The sequence below is a fragment of the Apium graveolens genome, chromosome 5, assembly GCF_009905375.1.
Source record: "Apium graveolens cultivar Ventura chromosome 5, ASM990537v1, whole genome shotgun sequence".
NCBI classification, from domain to species: domain Eukaryota; kingdom Viridiplantae; phylum Streptophyta; class Magnoliopsida; order Apiales; family Apiaceae; genus Apium; species Apium graveolens.
The window spans coordinates 21870815-21889837 of NC_133651.1; the positions used below are offsets into that span (position 1 = coordinate 21870815).

Sequence of the window (19023 nt, forward strand, 5' to 3'; positions counted from 1 at the left end):
ATGGATAATTTCATATTTTCTTAATGAGATTGTTGATAATTTAAGATTTTTGAATAGATTTTATTGAATCATATTCTGACACATGTCTTGATTTAAATTTATAGATTAACAAAATCTTTATAAATAACATCATTTTATAAAATTATAGTCATCTCAAAATCATTTCCATTCTTTAAAATTAAGAGAAATTTTGCAGCAATGAATTCATTAAGAAGATTGTCGAACCAAAGACAAACACACAATCAAGAAGAGGCCGAAATTATGAATAGTATGGTGAATGAAGCGGCAATGGTGATGGAGTTCATCGATACTTCAGATCAACCGCAAGGACGCAGCTCACGACGTGGAAAATCTTCCAATCACCCTAGGCATATGTTATCAAGAGAAAAACAAATCTCATGACACAGTATTTCGTTGATCATCCAATATTTAGTGAAAGCGACTTTACTCGGAGGTATCAAATGCACCCCCGGTGTTTTTAATCGTATCATGACATCTTTTTATGCTCAAGATTCTTATTGACATAAAAAATAAGATGCAACTGGATTATTAGGGTTGCTACCCCAACAAAAGATTACTGATGCACTACGAATGCTAGCTTACGGTGCTGCTGCCGATCAATGGACTGGAAATATGTAGAATGGAAGAATCAACTACACTTGATTGCATGAAAAAATTCTGCTAGCAAGTAGAAGGACTCTTTGGTAAAAAGTACCTTCGTGCTCCGACACCGGCAGATATACAAAGAGGCTTCTAGCAAGGGGCGAATACAGTGAATTTCCAGGTATGATCGAAAGTATTGATTGTATGCACTGGGAGTGGAAGAATTGTCCAAGTGGTTGGGGAGGGGCTTATAGCGACCGGAAAGAACGCCTTACTATCATTTCAGAGGCAGTCGCTTCATATGAAACTTGGGTGTGGCACGACTTTTTCGGTGTGCCTGGAGCTCAAAATGATATAAAGTTTCTTGGTCAGTCTCCAGTATTTGATAAAGTTATCGCATGAGACAGCCCAACAGTGGTGTTTCACGTTAATGGAAAAAGATACAATAACGCTTATTATCTTGCTGATGGAATCTATCCTATATATTCAACATTTGTAAAAATTATAGCAAATCCTGCCACGCAATCGCAAACATTATTTTCTAAGAAGCAAGAGGCGTATCGTAAAGATGTTGAGAGGTGTTTCAGTATATTGCAATCTTGATGGGCTATTCTTCGTCACTGTGCTCGAATGCACAAGCGTTCAACACTTATAAGTATCATGATAACTTGCATCGTATTGCATAACATGATAGTTGAGGATGAATTTGTAGAAGAAGAATTTGTAAAAACGGTAGAAGAAGATCTAATGTATCCGTTAGTATCACAGGTTTATGATGGGCCAGTCGAATGTAATGGTGTTCGAATTCCTTTCGCACCAGTACAAAGAGATGGAAGAAATCAACAAGAATTTTGGGATCGTATTGAGAACTTAGAATCAACATATATCCATACAATGCTTCAAAATAATTTGGTAGAGCACAACTGGAAAATAGAAGCCAATCATTAATTGTAGATGTCAAAGTGTTATTTCTTGATATGTACGACTAGAACTTTGAAATAAATTTCTTTTCATTGAATTTAAAAAAATTGAACATAAGAAAAATTAAAAACAGATTACATAGTCGGTTTGAAAAACAAAGTACATAGTTGAATTGAAAAACAAAGTACATAGTTGAATGAAAAAACAAAGTACATAGTTATATCTAATCATAATTTCCATCCTCAAAGCGAGGAACATAAGCACCCTCACTAGTAGTCTCATCATTTACTTGCTCCATTATCTCAGCCTTCTTTCTTCTAAACCACTTTTTCGTATTATGAGTCATTTGACTAGTATCCATTGTCATGATCTTTGTTTGTTCCCTTAATTCTTCAATAGCCTCGCGTTTTGCCAACATTACTTCTTTCTTCCTCTGGTGCATCAAATGTTGCATGTCTTGCTTCCTTTCGTTTCTCAAACTCTAAAATCTCCCTTGACATTTGAAAGGTTTCCTGATCTCTTTTAATATTGGCTTTAATCACTTGTTTCTGATTACATTGCATATTATTAAAAATAGATATAGACATTTCCTCTTTTTTGGTCATACTTTATTTTCCTTTCCCTTTTGCTTGTTTGGACGCCTTCACCCCCATCGGTCTAACTGGACTAGAAGGACATTTTGTTTCTCGATTAGAATCTGGGGTAGCAAAACCTTTTCATCAACACCATCATCGCTATTCATATTGATTGGTGATTCTATTTGTGTTGGAAAGTTAAGGTGAAACAGATGAAAACTGATGGAAACATCTACAGGTTGAGGATGTGTTGTAACTATTTCGTAACATTCCCAATTTGTCTAATGTTTATTCATTTCCCTGAAATATAGTTCTTGAGATTGAGTTATCTAAAACATAACAAATAAAGAATATTAAGTTATCACACAAGTGATATAAATCATATAAAAATATATAAAAAATCTTATCTCATCTACCAAATTGGTTCATGTTACACTGTATCTACTAGCTTGATTCTTTGCACATAACCTTTTTTTAGTGATCTCTCCAATGGTATCAGTGTTAGTCAAGAGCAATTTTTGAATGAAGCTCGGCATGAGAATTTTCCGGAGTGCCACACCAATTTTTGGCATAATCCTCATGAATTCTCCCCCATAAATTATTCTCGTTTAAATATCGACCGGTAATTGGATTAACAAATTATCGGGTCCAAAAAATATAAAATAGTAATTTTTCGAAGGGGAGTCAATTACTACCCATTTTTTTAAAAATGTATACATATTTATATAAAAAAAACAAAAAAAATGAAAAGATATGAGTGTGTAAAAATTTACGTTACAAGTAAATCTGAATTTTGCAATTTATAAACTATAATATATGACCGTTAAAAATTGAAATTATAATTGTTAAATTTTGGAGCTGTTATATAGCGGTTGAAATTTGAACTAAAACAGTAGCAAAAGCATCAGCAAAGCAAATATAAGTAATTTAAATAAGTCCAATTAAATTAATGGGGATCGGCAAGTCCATTGAAAATTAATGATCGAAGGGATGAATTAATGTTCAATCAATAATTGATGGAGTGAAAATCCCCCTGAATCCTACTTTTACACCCAACCATTAATAAAATTCATGAATTGCTTTTTTAATGATACACGTGCATATGCTCTCAGTGTTAGTGTGAATAATAACTCAGAAATGAAGATTTTCATTCCTGCCAACAAGCTTTATTATTGTGACTCAAAGAGTCCTTTGAGTCCTCTGAGTTAAATTTGATTAATCTGCGATTTTCGATTATTCCTGCAAATCGTTACCCCTAAAATTAAAACATAAAAAATATGTGTGGAGTTGTTATTCCAAAATATCGTACAGTTTTGATTTTTAAGATCTACTGCTATTGGATGTGCTACCCTAGAAGCTGGACATGAGTTTGTAGCTGTAGCCTGTAGGTACTCAAAATTCAGTAGTTGGGCCAATAAACCAAGAAAAAATTCTCCCTCCAAATTTGTAATTTGTCCCGTGGGCTTTAATTAGGTCCATTTTGTTACGTAATAGTGTACAGGAAGGTATGAATAGAATCATAATGGGCCATCATGATTTGCAGCTATGTTAACTTCAGACATGAAGATATTACTATTTACTACTAAACTAGCAGCAATATCTGGGGATCAATTAAGATAAAATTATTCAAATCAAACATATTCGGTGTATTCGGCTTCTAACATATTCAGGGTATTTCGTTCCGGGAACGTGTGTGATGCCTCAGTCTCATGTTACAATCACAAATCACAACAATGAATTACTGATACAAGAACAATAATACAAAGGAACAAGAAATATAAGGCCACCAACTCATACCTACAATAACAACTGTGTTCTTTTGCTTTGAATATAATAAAACTCTTATACTCATTCAGTTGGCAACTTGCCACAACAAACATCTTACCTCTTGGTTTGTCCGGAAGCAGTGTAAACTTATTTTTTATCTATATTTTACTGCATGTTTATATATTTCTAAATTTGTTACAGTGTTCTCTTTACATACAATCAACAAAAATAGAAAGTTAGATTCAGTAGGTTAGAATCAGTAGCAGTTGGTTTATCAAACTCTCTGTCTCTTTTCTCTCCTAAACAAAACAATCTTTCACGTTGATCAAGTCCCAACCTCCTCAACATGACTTTCACACTTTCTACATGCTTATAATCCTGCCTTCATTTAGTAACATTTCGTATTCATTTCTTCTTATAGCTAAGCAGTTTACGGGGTTCTTAGCAAATTAGGCATGACGTTGTTGGCAACATTTGCAATAGTTGTGACTTTGTTAATGATTAGTATTGACGGTTACAATTGCAAAGTTGTGCAGTTCATCTTTGGAGACTCCTTGTCAGATGTCGGTAACAATGACAGACTTTCAAAGAGCTTAGCCCGGGCTAACCTTCCCTGGTATGGCATTGATTTTGGAAATGGCATGCCTAATGGCAGGTTCACTAATGGACGTACTGTTTCCGATATCATAGGTACATTAATAGTATATATTCATTTGATCCATGCACATCTTTGTGATATTGTCTTTTACATTAAGTTGCTTATGAATGCAGGGGATAAAATGGGGCTTCCAAGGCCACCGGCTTTTCTTGACCCGTCTTTAACAGAAGATATGATCCTGGACAATGGTGTGAATTTTGCCTCTGGAGGTGGTGGAATCTTGAATGAAACTGGTGGTTTATTCGTAAGTTGTAAAACAAAAGTTATTTAATTGACATCTTTAAATTGGATGTGAAGATATGTGACACAAGATTATTGCAGATACAAAGGTTCTCACTTTACAAGCAAATTGAGTTGTTTCAAGGAACACAAGAACTAATAAAAGCCAAATTGGGCACACCAGCAGCAGATAAATTTTTCCAAGAATCGCAATATGTTGTAGCTCTAGGAAGCAACGATTTTATCAATAATTACTTGATGCCTATCTATAGTGATTCATGGACATACAATGATGAAGGCTTCATTGATTATTTGATGGAAACACTTAATGCACAGCTAAGGGTACGCTTTCTGTTGAAACCTATCTCTTGTTAAATTAGAAGTGAATTAACATCTAAACTTTACATTCATCCTGAATCAAGGTCTTGCATAAGCTTGGGGCACGACAGCTAATGGTGTTTGGTTTAGGACCTATGGGTTGCATTCCACTCCAAAGAGTTCTAAGTATATCTGGTTCTGGTGAATGCCAAGAGAAAACCAACAACTTGGCTCTTGCTTTCAACAAGGCTGCAAACAATCTTCTCGAAGATTTGTCAAAAAGCCTTCCAAATGCAAGCTATAGATTTGGAGACGGTTATGATGTTGTTAACAATGTCATAAAGAATCCTTCAAAATATGGTGTGTCACCTTGTCAAAAAAAGGAAGAAGCTTTTATTGTGCATTTTCATAGTAGTGTGTTTTACATTTTTGTATGTGCAGGATTTGAGAACTCGGATTCACCATGCTGCTCGTTTGGAAGAATTAGACCAGCCCTTACATGTGTTCCTGCGTCCACATTGTGCAAAGACAGAAGCAAGTATCTGTTTTGGGACGAGTATCACCCATCAGATAGCGCAAACGAGCTAATTGCTGATGAAATCATTAAAAAACTTAATTTTACACGGGTTAATCAAAACAATAGTCCAACTCCGGCACCCACCGATGCTCCATCTCCAAACTGAGATTCTTTCACCAATATTTACTTCAAGTGATAGCCTCTCTGATCGCATGTGTGCAAGGAGAGAAATGGCGGAGTTTTATGTTTGGAATTTACAATAAGAATTGATTTTGTATTGAATTTGGCTATGTTTTGTTGGTTCACAAACTGCATGAAATTATCATAGTGTTTTAAAGACAAAAAGTGATTACAGTGTTGCTACTTTTTCAGTAGAAGAAGATAGATGTTCGTGAAAGTCATGATCCCACATCGAGATTAGCTTCTTCCACCTATAGCGGTCTATCTTTGGTCTCGGGCGATGGTCTCTCGCGATCTTAGAGACTTGGACTCTAATCATAAATTTAAGACATCATAGGAAAAATAAATTATTTAGAATTTAACCGAACTAACTATTTTTCAACTTCTCAAATGGAAAAAGAAATAAAAATAAATTATTTCAGCCTAATCATTTTCTCACTTCTCAAATGAAAAGAACAATACTTCACGACTTTTCAAATGAATAAAGAAAACATTTTATAATTATTTTCTCACATCTCAACCGGAAAGCTAGAAGTTTTGATGCAATCAACAAATTATTCACATTTCTCACGTGAAAAAACACAATTGAACTACTCTCACGTGAAAACAAGAAGGATTCAATGATATAAATAAAATAAATAAATTTATATATTTGAATATAAGTACATAACTGAAATTTCAGATTAAAAGATATAAATTAAAAAATTAAAAATTGATGTATTTCAAAATAAAGTACATAACTGAAATTTTATGTTTGAAACTAGATATATTTTTTTCAGGAATTTTAATCCAGAAATTTCAAAACTTCTCCTTGTTGCTAATTAGAAAGTTTTAAATTTGGATAGAACTTTGGATATTTTAAGGCAACTTATCCTGCTGACAAATATTAAAAAACGTACCAAAAAATAACAGTACTCTTTTATTTTAAATACTAAATGTAATAAAAGTTTAGACTAAGATTTAAAGAAGGGCTAGGGATCAGATTGGTTTAAGCTGAGAGTGCCTAAATTGTCGTAACAGGCTTTGGGCTAAACACCCATATTGCATTTTTATGTGCAATATTCTGACCACTCATCACATCCCATTAACTGCCTGAAGGATCATGATAATCGTTGAGGAGCAAGTCACATATTTGTGCTACAGCGCTTTGTGTTCCTTTTTTATCCTCTCGATGTGGGATATTTCTAGTTTCTACATCTACTCTTCTCTCATTTAAACCTCTCATTTTAACCTCATAGTCTCTCATTCCACTAGCAAGACTGAAGGCATGATAACATTATGAAATGCAATCATTTTTGTTTTGTTACAAGCCAGGACTCACACAGCTGAAAAGATGAAATTCATTTATGAAACCAAATGAGATTACAATTATATAGAGATATCAAATATTGTCCAATAATTCCACAATTAAATATGTGGAGTCTAAACAGTATCATTCTCGTATCATCTCTCACATCTCCATACAACAAACAAAGTTCTACTATTATAGTCTTCCTTTATTCCTTAACAGACACTACAATGATTTCGTAATAGGTACTAGTATGACATTTTCCTAACACAGAATGGCTTCATTACAAGACACAACAATATTAGTGCATATAGAAATTAACATTCGATGCAGCCTCTTCTCGGGGTATGCCTATTATTAGCACCGGATCCTGGATAGTCATTGAGCCCAATGTTCGTTCTTCCATTTATGCCTTCCACCTTCCCTCTTTTTTCCATGTGTGCCTGAGTATCAAAAAGCAGATTTCTTCATCAATATAAAAAAAACAGGAATCTGTTCTTTTGTAGCTATCCAAATTAAGGTTTGTAATGTACCAATCGATCATCCTCTGAAAGCACAGGGTCACGGAGTTCATACATAACACGCCTTGTTCCTAAACAACAGTAAATTACCAAAATCAATGATCATCATCATCAATATGAAACAAAACCGCGTAATAACAGGGGTTAAGAGAGTAGTTAGAGGAATTACTCGTGATAGGAACAGCAGTACTCAAGCTAAGAAGCTGAGAAAATGCTAATAGCAGCACCAGTAGCCAGAGAAATTTGCCTCCCATTTTTGTAGCAAACACTGTCTTCTTCATTTGTGACATTTTCTTAAACCCAAGTGACCAACTAGTGATCTATATATATTTACTCAGATGCATGTATCTTTTAAAAAGTAGTGTATATGAAGTAGGAGTAGTGATCTAATTACCTGAAGTCAAAAGGGATTAAAAATTTGAGGGAAAAGAAACGCGTTTAAACATCACCCTGCTTCTAGTGTAATTCATTAAGTGGAAGACATAATGATGCCGTAAATTAAGTCAATTTGCGAGCAAAAAGATGAACACCATCTTTAAGTGGAAGCTGACAGTTGAATGAGGTGTGGAGTAGATGGATGAAAGTCAAGTATAGAGTGGAAACTTTTTCATGAAAACAAGTGAACGAAACCAAAATAATCATTTAATGAAAAGCTTGATTGTAGTACAATGTACTTCAGTGCTACTTTACCTGGAACTTAATGGAATGGTAACAGATTAAAGTCTTGTTAACATACAGCAAAACTGCAATCTTCTTAATGGTGTGGCCTTGTAAACTCCAATACTAGCTATCTGCTAGTGCTTAGTGACCTAGTACTCCAATCTCGTGTTGTAGTAATTAAATTACTTCTAGCTTTTTGATTATTTGGCTCACACTCGTTAAACCTATATACATGACTCTCTGTAAATAAAAACTCTACTCTCGTTCACTTGTTTTAGGCATCCTGCCACACACCTGGTTAATGACGCTCTCCTTGTTTCCTTCTTTTCTTGTCTAAAAAGTTTTTAACGCTTTTCAAAGCCATCTCTTTCTTAAATCGGATCAAATTCATATTTCTAGCCGCTCAAGTGCAGTCAATTCCATAAGTAAAATAAAATGTAACATTCTACCTACAAAAATATTTGGTAGAATAAAATTAAAATTTTAAAAGTTATATTAATGTATAAGGTGTCATTTAAACGTATTTTAGTTAAGGAAACACCTCAAATTTTAGAACAATTGATGTCTGCTTACTTAACATGATACCAAAGTTCAATGAATTTTTCAACCCCCATTTGCTTATTATAAGTACTCCTTTAAATTCCGTGCGATGCACGAGTTCTCATTAATATTTAAAAATTTTATTTATCCCGTCATATTATAATTTATTTATATAAATATATAATAATTATAAATTTATATATAAAAAATAGGAGGATAAGTAGACTATGTCTTATAGTTTAAGATCTTATTAGTTTAGCGGTTATATAACACTATTTTTATTTTTTAATACGATAATAATTCGTGGTCGTAATTTAGTAGAATAAGTAAATTATGTTCAGTAGTTTAACAATTTAGTAGTTTAGCGTATATATAAAATTATTTATTTATTTAATTAATAATCAAAATTAGAGAAATAATCGTTGAACCAAATTATACATTATTCCGATTATTATAATATAGTATAGATTTATTGTTCAAATGTTATTAGTATCCATTATATTTGTTGTTGAGATGGAATGTTAAAAGATTAAAAGATCATTAATATTAATGCAATGTCACCGCTAACTATTCCCTATTCTCTTACAACTCTTACAAATTTCTGTTTTTTTTTTCAATACGGCTGACTGTTGATGGAGGACGAGAGTCGTAATTTTAAAGATAAACATCACAAGCGTAAGGAAGCAAGTGAATGTTAACGCTTTTTTTTTAAAATAGGGAATGTTAACACTTAACAGGCTGTGTAATCATGTCAAAAATAGGAGAAGGGAAATAGGTAGAGTTGTGGTGGTTGAATATGCTCAATATTGTTTTATCACACTATCTTATAATAAATATTTAATTTTAATAAGAATTTTATTTTATTTTATTTTAGTATTTATTATCCCTATATGAACAATACTACGATATACTAGATAATAATTTTTTATTGTATAAAAAATCTAATTTTTTTCTTATTTTCTTGTAAATTCAAATTTTTTTTTATGAATTCAAGAATTGACTTGTAAATTAGGATTTTTTATTTGAAAGTAGTTGTGAAATTTAACCCTCTTTTTTTCCTTAACTTCTGTTCTGCGTCACCATTACATCATCCTTGTATGGGTGCCCCTTGTCATCCGGTTACTAGTTTTTATTCTATGCATGACTCTTGTTAACATGATTAACTGAAATTAGTTATTTCCGAGTGTTGCAAATAATCTCATCTTGGCATCTACACACTACAGAGTGTTTTTTTTTTTTTTTTGAAACTATCTACAGAGTGTTAGAATAATATTCTTACAGCTGTTCACTCAATTCGCCAAAAATAAAAGAAGAAAAAGAATACCGTGTATTTGAAAGGATATAAGTGTCTGAAATCACCAAATTAACCTTTAATTGATTTTTTAAGCCTGTTGATGTGCATTCATGAGGGGCAGTTTTACTATTTCACCCTCTTTTTGTTTTGAATTAAAAAAAAAAAGCTCTAACCATAATATTTTCCCTTTGTTTGATTATTTCCTTTTTTTTCTTGCGTAAAGTTTTCGACGCTTTTCAAATATGACTAAGCCATTTGTAGGTACTACGGTATGTGAATAAATGGAGTCCCGTCAAAATATTAGTATAAAAATTTATATTTTGTTAAGTTAAATTAATTTATAATATTAAAAAAATTATGATAAACCGAATCAAATTCCGATTTTTTTTCAAAATTTGTCCGAATCTTAAGTATGAAATAAACTAAAATCTACCATGCCAAATGCATCCAATTCGAGAAGTTTGCGGCAACCACATGCTCATAGAAATCATAATTTTGTAGTGTTTAGTTATTTGTCTTTAAGCTGAAGTTCAAATCTTAATGTGTAATTGTGGTGCTATACAAGTAATATTTACAGTTATTTTAAATTTGTTATCAACAAATAATATCGTTTTACAATGTCGATAGATTTCCCGAATAAATGAGATTAGATTGATTAAAGTTCAACAACGTTAAAATAACTGGGCCAAGTAAAATTCTACCTACAAGAATATTTCGTTAAAAATTAATTATATTTTTTTTGTCACGGTTAAAAGTTAAATATAATAATTTATAATATGTCATAAATACATATCTTAGATTTTGTCATGGAATTCAGCTGTTCGGGTTGCTCTGACTAATCTATACACTAATTAACTTATGGGCTTGTGTGTGCCCATAATACTAAAACTTATAAAATTTGGAGTGTTTGTAGTGTTTTGATTAATTTATTTGTTATAAATACATGGAGGTCTATTATTATTAAGAGGTTTTAGTCAATCAAAATAAGTTAAAATTATAGAAGTTTGTGCTTGAAAAACCGTTAATTTATATAAAAATATGGCCTTCTCTTTTGGCTTTTGAGTTTCAAAATACAAAATTACAAAAAAAATTATTTTCAAAATACGGTGCAAACACCTTGTTCGTAACCCAGAATGCATTTTATTATGTAATGTGTAAAGCAACAAATTTCATACACGATGCAAAATCAACACAAAGATTATGGATTTATCTTTTTATTATATGAACATTAAAATACACATATACAAAACTAGATAAATGAACTTGGTCCAGATTTTGGTTGTACTACATAAAACGAAAATATATGAAATAAATAAATATTTAACTACATTTATTAAAAATTATATGTACATATATTTTAAAATCATATTTTATGTAAAATATTTGAAAAAGATAAAATAAAATAATTTCAAATTTAAATTTCGCATGACTTGTCCATACTTAATCTTTATAAAGTAATTGAGCTAAAACTCTATTAGTAAAAATTTAAATGCTAATATTTTTATTTTTATTTTTTAGTCAATTACATAAAACACGATTTAAAATATATACAAAATAAGAATATACGAAATAAAATAAATCTTTAACAAGTCAAATTTAAGTTTGACATTCATTATATTACATCAAACATAAAAGTACACAACACTAAAATATTTATATTTAGATTGTGATATATAATCGTAGTAACTTTTTTCTTTCAGCCTATCATGCAATATCATGCAACATTGTCGGCATTTTTGCAAAAACAGTATAAAATTTGGGTATATTTGAAAAACTTCTTTTAAATTTTTAATAATTGCCCATTCGACAGGTGAAGTAGAAACGAATATACCAAGAAGTCATCGAATAATTTATGAAGTTAATCTTGACAACAATTTAAATTTTAAATCCTGTAATCTGGTCGGCTAATCTTGTCATTTAACCTTTTTTATAACTAATAATCCTAGTTTACTTTTCAATGTAACGACAAAATGTCCATATCAGAAAATGAAATGAAAATAATCCTCCTTTATTAATATATAGATAGATAGATATTCAGTAGTTTACGTGTCAAATAACCGTGTATAGATTACCTTGAAACAGGGATTTTAATTTATTAATTAAAATGGAGAAACTTTGACAATTTACAAGTGAATCCACTTTAAAAGACAAAAACGAAAAAGAAAAAAGTGGATGCGTAAAAAGATAAATGGAAAGGGCGTCGCACCGAAAGCAGATGAACGGTTAAGCTACTCTATATTCGAACGACATGTGATGAATCCTAAATCAAAAAATGAAACCCTTTTTTTATCCTTTTAATTTACGCTTTAAATATATCATATAAAGTCATAAAATAATTAAATAATTTGGACTTCAAATGTAGTTAAATTTTATTTACCAAGTAAATAACTAATTTTACTTAAAAAATTTAATGCTAAACAAAACATGTCACTTTAACTTATATAAATTCTTTGTTTTTATAAAGAACTTATGTAAATTTATTACCAAATATTATTAACTATATTTTAGTTAATTTTTAATTTTTAAACAAACCTGTTAATAATCGAGTTATAAAAAAACGGGAAAGCAGGTAGTAGTTAAGCCTCTTTTATAGAAATCGACCGATTTTTCAAAAATTGTCGATAAATCGCTCAAAAGTCGGTTAACAATATTTGACCGGTTTAACCGATTTTCGATAAATTATTGATAAATTATTCGATTTTTTAAAAATCGTCCGATAATTCGTAAATCGAGATCTCAACTGAATAATTCCGATTTACGAAATCTGTAACACCGGTTATGCGCATAGGCCACAAGTGTCAGCATCAAGCATTAGGCATTTTGGGAAAAAAAATCTTCGAGTTATATTTATCAAACTTGTTGAGATGCACGCGTGTGTAATTTGTCCATAATGCGTGTCTCCAAATAATAGGATAAGTGGATAAAGACTCCATTAGTGTTGAACAAACACTAGTTAAGTAGAAGTTGTTTTCAGAAGATTATTTAAATTTTATATGGTTAATGACTTCCGTTGTGGCGTTCATTTTTAGTTTTAACTATTTGATAGGGTGTTTTACGTTCACGTTTACTGTACTTCTGGGGTATATCATTTTTTATTGATAATGTTACAATTTTCAACAGGACTTCTTAAAAAAATTCAAAACAAAATCGTTTAATTTAATTGTTGTATCCCCGTTCAAAATAGCAGAACATGTGCGCATTCACATAAACAATTCAATGAAAAGTAAATACACCGAGGAAATTTTAGTGTACCGTGAAATTCCTATAAATTAATAACATCGGAATTATTAAATTTTATTAGTTTATCGAGATTACTAATTAATCGAAATATAATATTAATTATCTCTACTATACTGATATCAAAAAATTTTAAAAAAAATTAATATGTATTATTAATTGGGTGAAAAATTAAAATACCCACTTTTAGAAGTCATTTGTCCAAAATACGAGTATGCGGAATAATTTGTCCAAAAACTTACCAATTAAGTATATTTGCCTTGCGCATTCTATTTTTTAAAATTTTGTAAAAATTAAGCAACTTGGAAGTGCATGTTCACTTATTCCTGTGACTGAATACCCATCTCCAACATTTGTATTCGTATTATTGTAAATAACAAATATTTATGTTTAAAATACGTATTTTTTATTAAGGAAAAATGGAATACACATGATGGACAAGTATAATTGGTGAATATTTTGCACAGAACGTAAGGCCGCTTATCATTTTGGACACTTAAAATGGACAATAGTGTATTCTGGATATTATTTCTTATTAATTTGTCATTTATTGACTGAGTGAGATTTTTCCTTCCTTCTTATTTGACATTTTTTTATTTTTTAAATATATTAACATTCATCTCTCTCTCTTCTAATTACAGTTGAAACTCGATAAAATCATAATCGACAAAGTACTAATAATCTCGTTATAATATATTTTTTTCCGGTTCAAATATAATGGATATATTGCGTTTTTTCTTGATCTCAACCATGTTAATTTAAATAGGTTTAACTGTAGCTATTAGCTATAAGGTTAATTCAATAAGTTTATGATTATATCGGTACTAGTTTATAACCTATACAATGCATATTTTGTTTTTAATATTATATAGTTTTTAAAAATTTATTTTGAATTAAAAATTTAGAGATATGAAATTTGTTTATATCTTATGATTTTATTATAACCCGAATAAAAGGATATATTATTACATGATAGTTGATCTAATTATGTTTTGATTTTAATTTAGGTTTATCTTGAATTAATTGTATAAATTATTTTTAGTCCGGATGAATAGTTATTTCGTTTTGTTTTAGCACAACTTTATTATACAAACTAACGAATTATCTTTAATTTCGTGTTAAAAAATGGTACAAATATTATAGAAATGGAAGAAATCAGTAAATATATAAGTACGTTATATCAACCAAATCCAAGTAATTAAATTTAATTGTTTTTAATTTTATTTTAGCCCGAGTTGATTATTATTTTATTTTAGCTCGAAGAGTAGTTTATATTATTTTGTTTAGCCCGATGTAATTATATCTTCTAACAACGGAAATAAATCATAATAAAAATTTTAATTTATTTCCATCTCCTCTTATTTTTTTATTTATAAATATGTATTACATCTTTTTACATCCGCCTTCAAACTCACGATACTCAAATCAAGAGTTTGTGCAGAATCGTCTGGTTCAATCAGTCACTTGAATCAGTTTTTTCGTTTTGATCAAATCTGCATGCCAATATTCGTCATCTTGTCCTTATCATTATCTCTATATTGATATCACCATCATCATCGTCATTAGTCGTCATTTTCAATAAATAAACGGTCGTCATATGTCTTAAACTCTTACGAATATAACCTAAATTCTTGATAACATGATAAATATGCTCATAATTGTTATTCCCTAACAATACAACAAGAATTACAGAAGAGGGGTTGAATTTAATTCTGACTACTTTTTCAAGATTTTAAAACAGTTCTAACTCGATAAATATATGAATGTTTGATTTACAGAATGCGGAGTAAAAGAGTTATATAAATCAAAATACAAAGTAATAAAAATATAAGCTTTTAAAACTTTCTGGTGGATTTGAAAGTATCCACCGTAGATATATTTATATATCGAATGAGAACTCTGTGAATCTTGATTAGCTCACAGCTGCTTACAAGTATGAACAACTAAACTGAAAATGTTTCTCTGAAAAATGTGTGTGCTTAGTTAATTGTTCTACTAGCTACACTTAGTTTATATATATCACCAAGTTTACATGGCAATAAGACAAGATAATAAAATAAAACATATCTAGTGTAACTCCATGCTACTTCACCACTCTATTCTAGCATCTTTGAATATCTTCACAATAGCATGAAAATGGTAATGCTTCTTTGTTCTCAAATCCATGCTTAACAGGCTGCCACATTCCTTTTACAAACACCCAACGCATGTGATTGTGTTGTCACTGTCAACGGATATTTGAATTTGATCATCCGTCGGGTACATGCTTGTCATCCGTCGGGTGGCTTTGTTGATCATCCGTCGGGTAGCTTTGTTGATCATCCGTCGAGTAGCTATTTGTCACTTGACTCCATTTCACATATATAGAATTACAAGACATCTCATATTTACAATTAATCAACTTATTCTGCATATCCGCTAGTAGTCAACATGACTCATATGCTCCTATAGAATCTACACAAAGTTGTTTGCAGAAATGTGCTTCAGATCTTATTTTTACATAAGCTACTCACCCGGTGGATGTCAAAGTGTCATCCGTCGGGACTATATTAAATCATTTGTCGGGACTATATTTGATCATCCGTCGAGTGCTACAAAATTCACTAAGTTAAATCTACTAAGGTGTTTTGTTTAATTTATCATCAAGTTCACAACATATTCCTAACAATCTCCCCCAATTTATGTCTACTGGAATTGTAGCCATAAATTAAGAGAAACTTGATGATAACAAAACAACCTAAAAATACAAATTGAAAGGTAGTAGATAAAACTGATAAATGCTGCAATATTTACTGAAAATTGAACAAAGTAAAGTATACAAAGAAGTTGCTCACAATCATTATCACGGTGCTCCTCTAGTCTGAGCAGATAAGTTTATTTCCTTGATTTTCCGAATTTCTTCCCAAGCCTCCTGTTGTTCTCTTCTATCTGATTTTGGAGTTGTCTGTGGAACTCAAGTTCATCAGCTTTTGAGAGATCTAACATTTCTTGCATTTCCAATAGAGTCTCATTGCTAGAGATACTCAACTGGTCCTCCAATATGAAGAATCTTCTTACTCCCTTTTCATCCCTGAATTCCATCAGCCAATAAGGCCTCAAATGCACTTTCTTTCCTGTGAAGGGAATTGACATAGTTTTTGGTAGTGCATCTTTAACTCTATTGCTCCTCAGCTCCTCAATCTTCTTTAGAACTAATCTCCTTGCAGTCACATTGTATCCAAAGTTCTTTTTAAAAGATGAGTAGATCTTTATTAGAACTGATTGGCTTTCTAGAAGAATCCTGTGAAGTGGCCATATTATCTATTTTCCTCCCTTATATTTAAACACCAGCCTTTCAGGAAGATGTTTGTGAGCATCGATTCCTCTTACTTCTTCCAATTCACTTAAGTAGAGGTTTATGTCAGAAAACTCTTTGATGTCACAAATGTATAAAAAATCTCCCTTGTTGACTGTAGATTGAGATTTGGTTAGGGTCTTGGATCTGAGAGTCACATGCTTTACTTTCTTGCTTGCTCTAGTCTTCGTCTTCTTTGGCTTATTGAAGATAGGAAAATTTAGCTCAGGAATTGGCAAACTATTCCAGTCTACTGGCTCATCCTTAGGAGTAATGGGGTCACCATGAATGTTCCTAGTTGGATCCACCACCTTGAATTCTTCAAATACCACTGAGGATTTTGATGTCTGAGTTGAAGTTGTATACTTTTTGGGAATGTAGTCTTCCATTTCCTCATCATTAAAGTCCAATTTTCTTTTGGAGTGGAGTTTGTATTTGAATCTTCTTTTCTGTTGTGGTTCATTTTGCACTTTTTGATCTTGAGGTTCAGCAATTACAGATGGTTGTGAAGAAATCTCAGTTGTAGCCTTTACAGCTTGAAGTTTGGCCAAGATAGCAGCTTGCTCCTTCTTTTGTTTGAGTTTCTTAGCATCTAAGGCAGCTTGCTTCTTTTCTTGTCTGATTTTTTCCTTCTCTTCCTTTTTAGCTTCTACAAACTGAGGGTGTCCAGCCACCACACAGATTTCTTTACCATTTCTGTAAATCTTGGGAATTCTTCTTTTAAGTGTTGAATCAGTTGGATCCTTGAAAAATGCAATTGGCCTAGCCAACAGCTTTTTCTCATCTGGCCTAGGTGTTTCATACACAATATCCATAGGATTTTTGTCTGAAAACTTTGAGTAGTTTTTTTAGGCTTCATGATCAGCTTTGCTTTTGGAGATTTGATACAAGATATTTGACCCTTTTCCAGATAATTCAAATTCATTTCATTCACATAGATGTGATTGACTTGAGAGTGATGATTGAAGACTTTGTCTGGTTTCTGAATTGGTCCAAATTTCTGTTGAATTTCTGCATCTATTTTCCTCCATTTATCTTTTAACTCCTTCTTAGCTGCTGCTACATCAATCTTTAGCAGTTTGTCATTTGTTTCTAGTTTTGCTACTGCCAGATTTATGATGTCAATGTTGTCCATGGCTGGTGGCTTTGTGAAAGCAATTGTTGGCACAATTACTTTGCTGACTTGGATGTTGAGCTGTTTCTTCCCCTCACTAGATGAGCCTTTCTCCCCCTTTTTGTTAGCATCAAGTTGGAGAATGGAAGGGAGTTGAGCAGCCACCAACTGTTGGAGCAGAGCAGTCTGAGTTTCTTGATTAGCAAGTATCTTGGCCATTGATTTCTCCACATCAGATAATCTAGAGTCCATGGCCTCAACCTTTGGCCTCAACCTTTCTATTGAGATCAGCCTCCTTCCTTAGCTTTTGAGCTATCTCAGTCATGGTGGTTCCAGGAAGTCTAGCATCCAACCTTGCTATGAAATCCTGTTTTATTTCAGAGACTTCCTACTTGATTTCATCCATACTTTGACTGTATTGGAGAGCTTGAATCTTATGCAGCTGGAGTGCTTCAAGATGTGCTGTTAGTAGCCTCTTTGTGCTGGCATTGGTAGATGCTTGAATGGCTATTTGGGTGTCATGAATCAGCTTGAATAGTGTTGATTGGAGATGTGAGTAGGAACAATCTTTTGTTAGCATCCATGCAGGAACATCTGCATCTCCCCCATGCTCATGCTGTCTTCCTCATCATCCTCACCAGCATCCCCAAATGAGTCTTCAGCCAGTTCAAAATCACTGCCAATAGTTGAAGGCATAGAAGTGATTGCATCTTTTGCTCTTTGGAGAGATTGGGTAGTATGCACCAAATTAAGAATTCTTTCAGCCTCCTCATTGCCCTATACAACTAATGTTTGATAAGCTGTAACAGGATGAGTAAATGTCTCAGCATCTAGGGAAATAAAATCTATGACAACTTTATATTCTTGCTGAAATAGTCTTTTTCTTTCTGCATCATTGACATTCATTGACTCACTTACAATGGTGTCCATCCTTATCTCTCCAGTACCTGCATTTCTCTCAATGTCTCTCTCTTTTTGCATCAAGGGCTCCTCTTGGCTTCCCACCCTCACACCCTCACCTTCACCATCTAAGGTGGGACTCCTCTCACTCACTTTTGCTAGTCCTGAAGAAATGGACTGCATTTGTTCACTCATATTCTCTCCTTTTGCCTGGGAGCAACCCAGCCTCTCACTCAGTTCACTCCCTTCTCTTAGTCCTAAGAGTGATTGCACTACCACTAAGTCTTCTGCACTTGTGAGATTTGTACAAATTTGAAGTTGTGCAGAGACTCCCGACGGATGATGAATATCCATCGGGACAGTAGTATGGCTATCTG

General features: G+C 32.2%; 2 protein-coding genes and 1 non-coding gene across 3 annotated transcripts; 1 reads left to right on the forward strand and 2 right to left on the reverse strand.

Moving 5' to 3' along the window:
- Window positions 1-4173: 4173 nt before the first annotated feature.
- LOC141723831 (GDSL esterase/lipase At1g74460) lies at window positions 4174-5932 on the forward strand. Its single transcript, XM_074525745.1, has 5 exons — window positions 4174-4556; window positions 4638-4768; window positions 4846-5085; window positions 5166-5421; window positions 5503-5932. Exons 1-5 carry the CDS (start codon window positions 4322-4324, stop codon window positions 5742-5744), a joined length of 1104 nt encoding a protein of 367 aa, XP_074381846.1. The 5' UTR covers window positions 4174-4321; the 3' UTR covers window positions 5745-5932.
- Window positions 5933-6732: 800 nt separating this feature from the next.
- LOC141663012 (small nucleolar RNA Z279/snoR105/snoR108) lies at window positions 6733-6841 on the reverse strand. Its single transcript, XR_012551106.1, has one exon. It is a non-coding gene; the product is annotated as a small nucleolar RNA Z279/snoR105/snoR108 (small nucleolar RNA).
- Window positions 6842-7082: 241 nt separating this feature from the next.
- On the reverse strand, window positions 7083-8030 carry LOC141659663 (uncharacterized). The gene is made up of 3 exons (XM_074466589.1): window positions 7737-8030; window positions 7580-7638; window positions 7083-7489 (listed from the first exon to the last, which is right to left on the reverse strand). The coding sequence occupies exons 1-3, from the start codon at window positions 7855-7857 to the stop codon at window positions 7364-7366; spliced, it is 306 nt and encodes a 101-aa protein (XP_074322690.1). The 5' UTR covers window positions 7858-8030; the 3' UTR covers window positions 7083-7363.
- Window positions 8031-19023: the final 10993 nt, after the last annotated feature.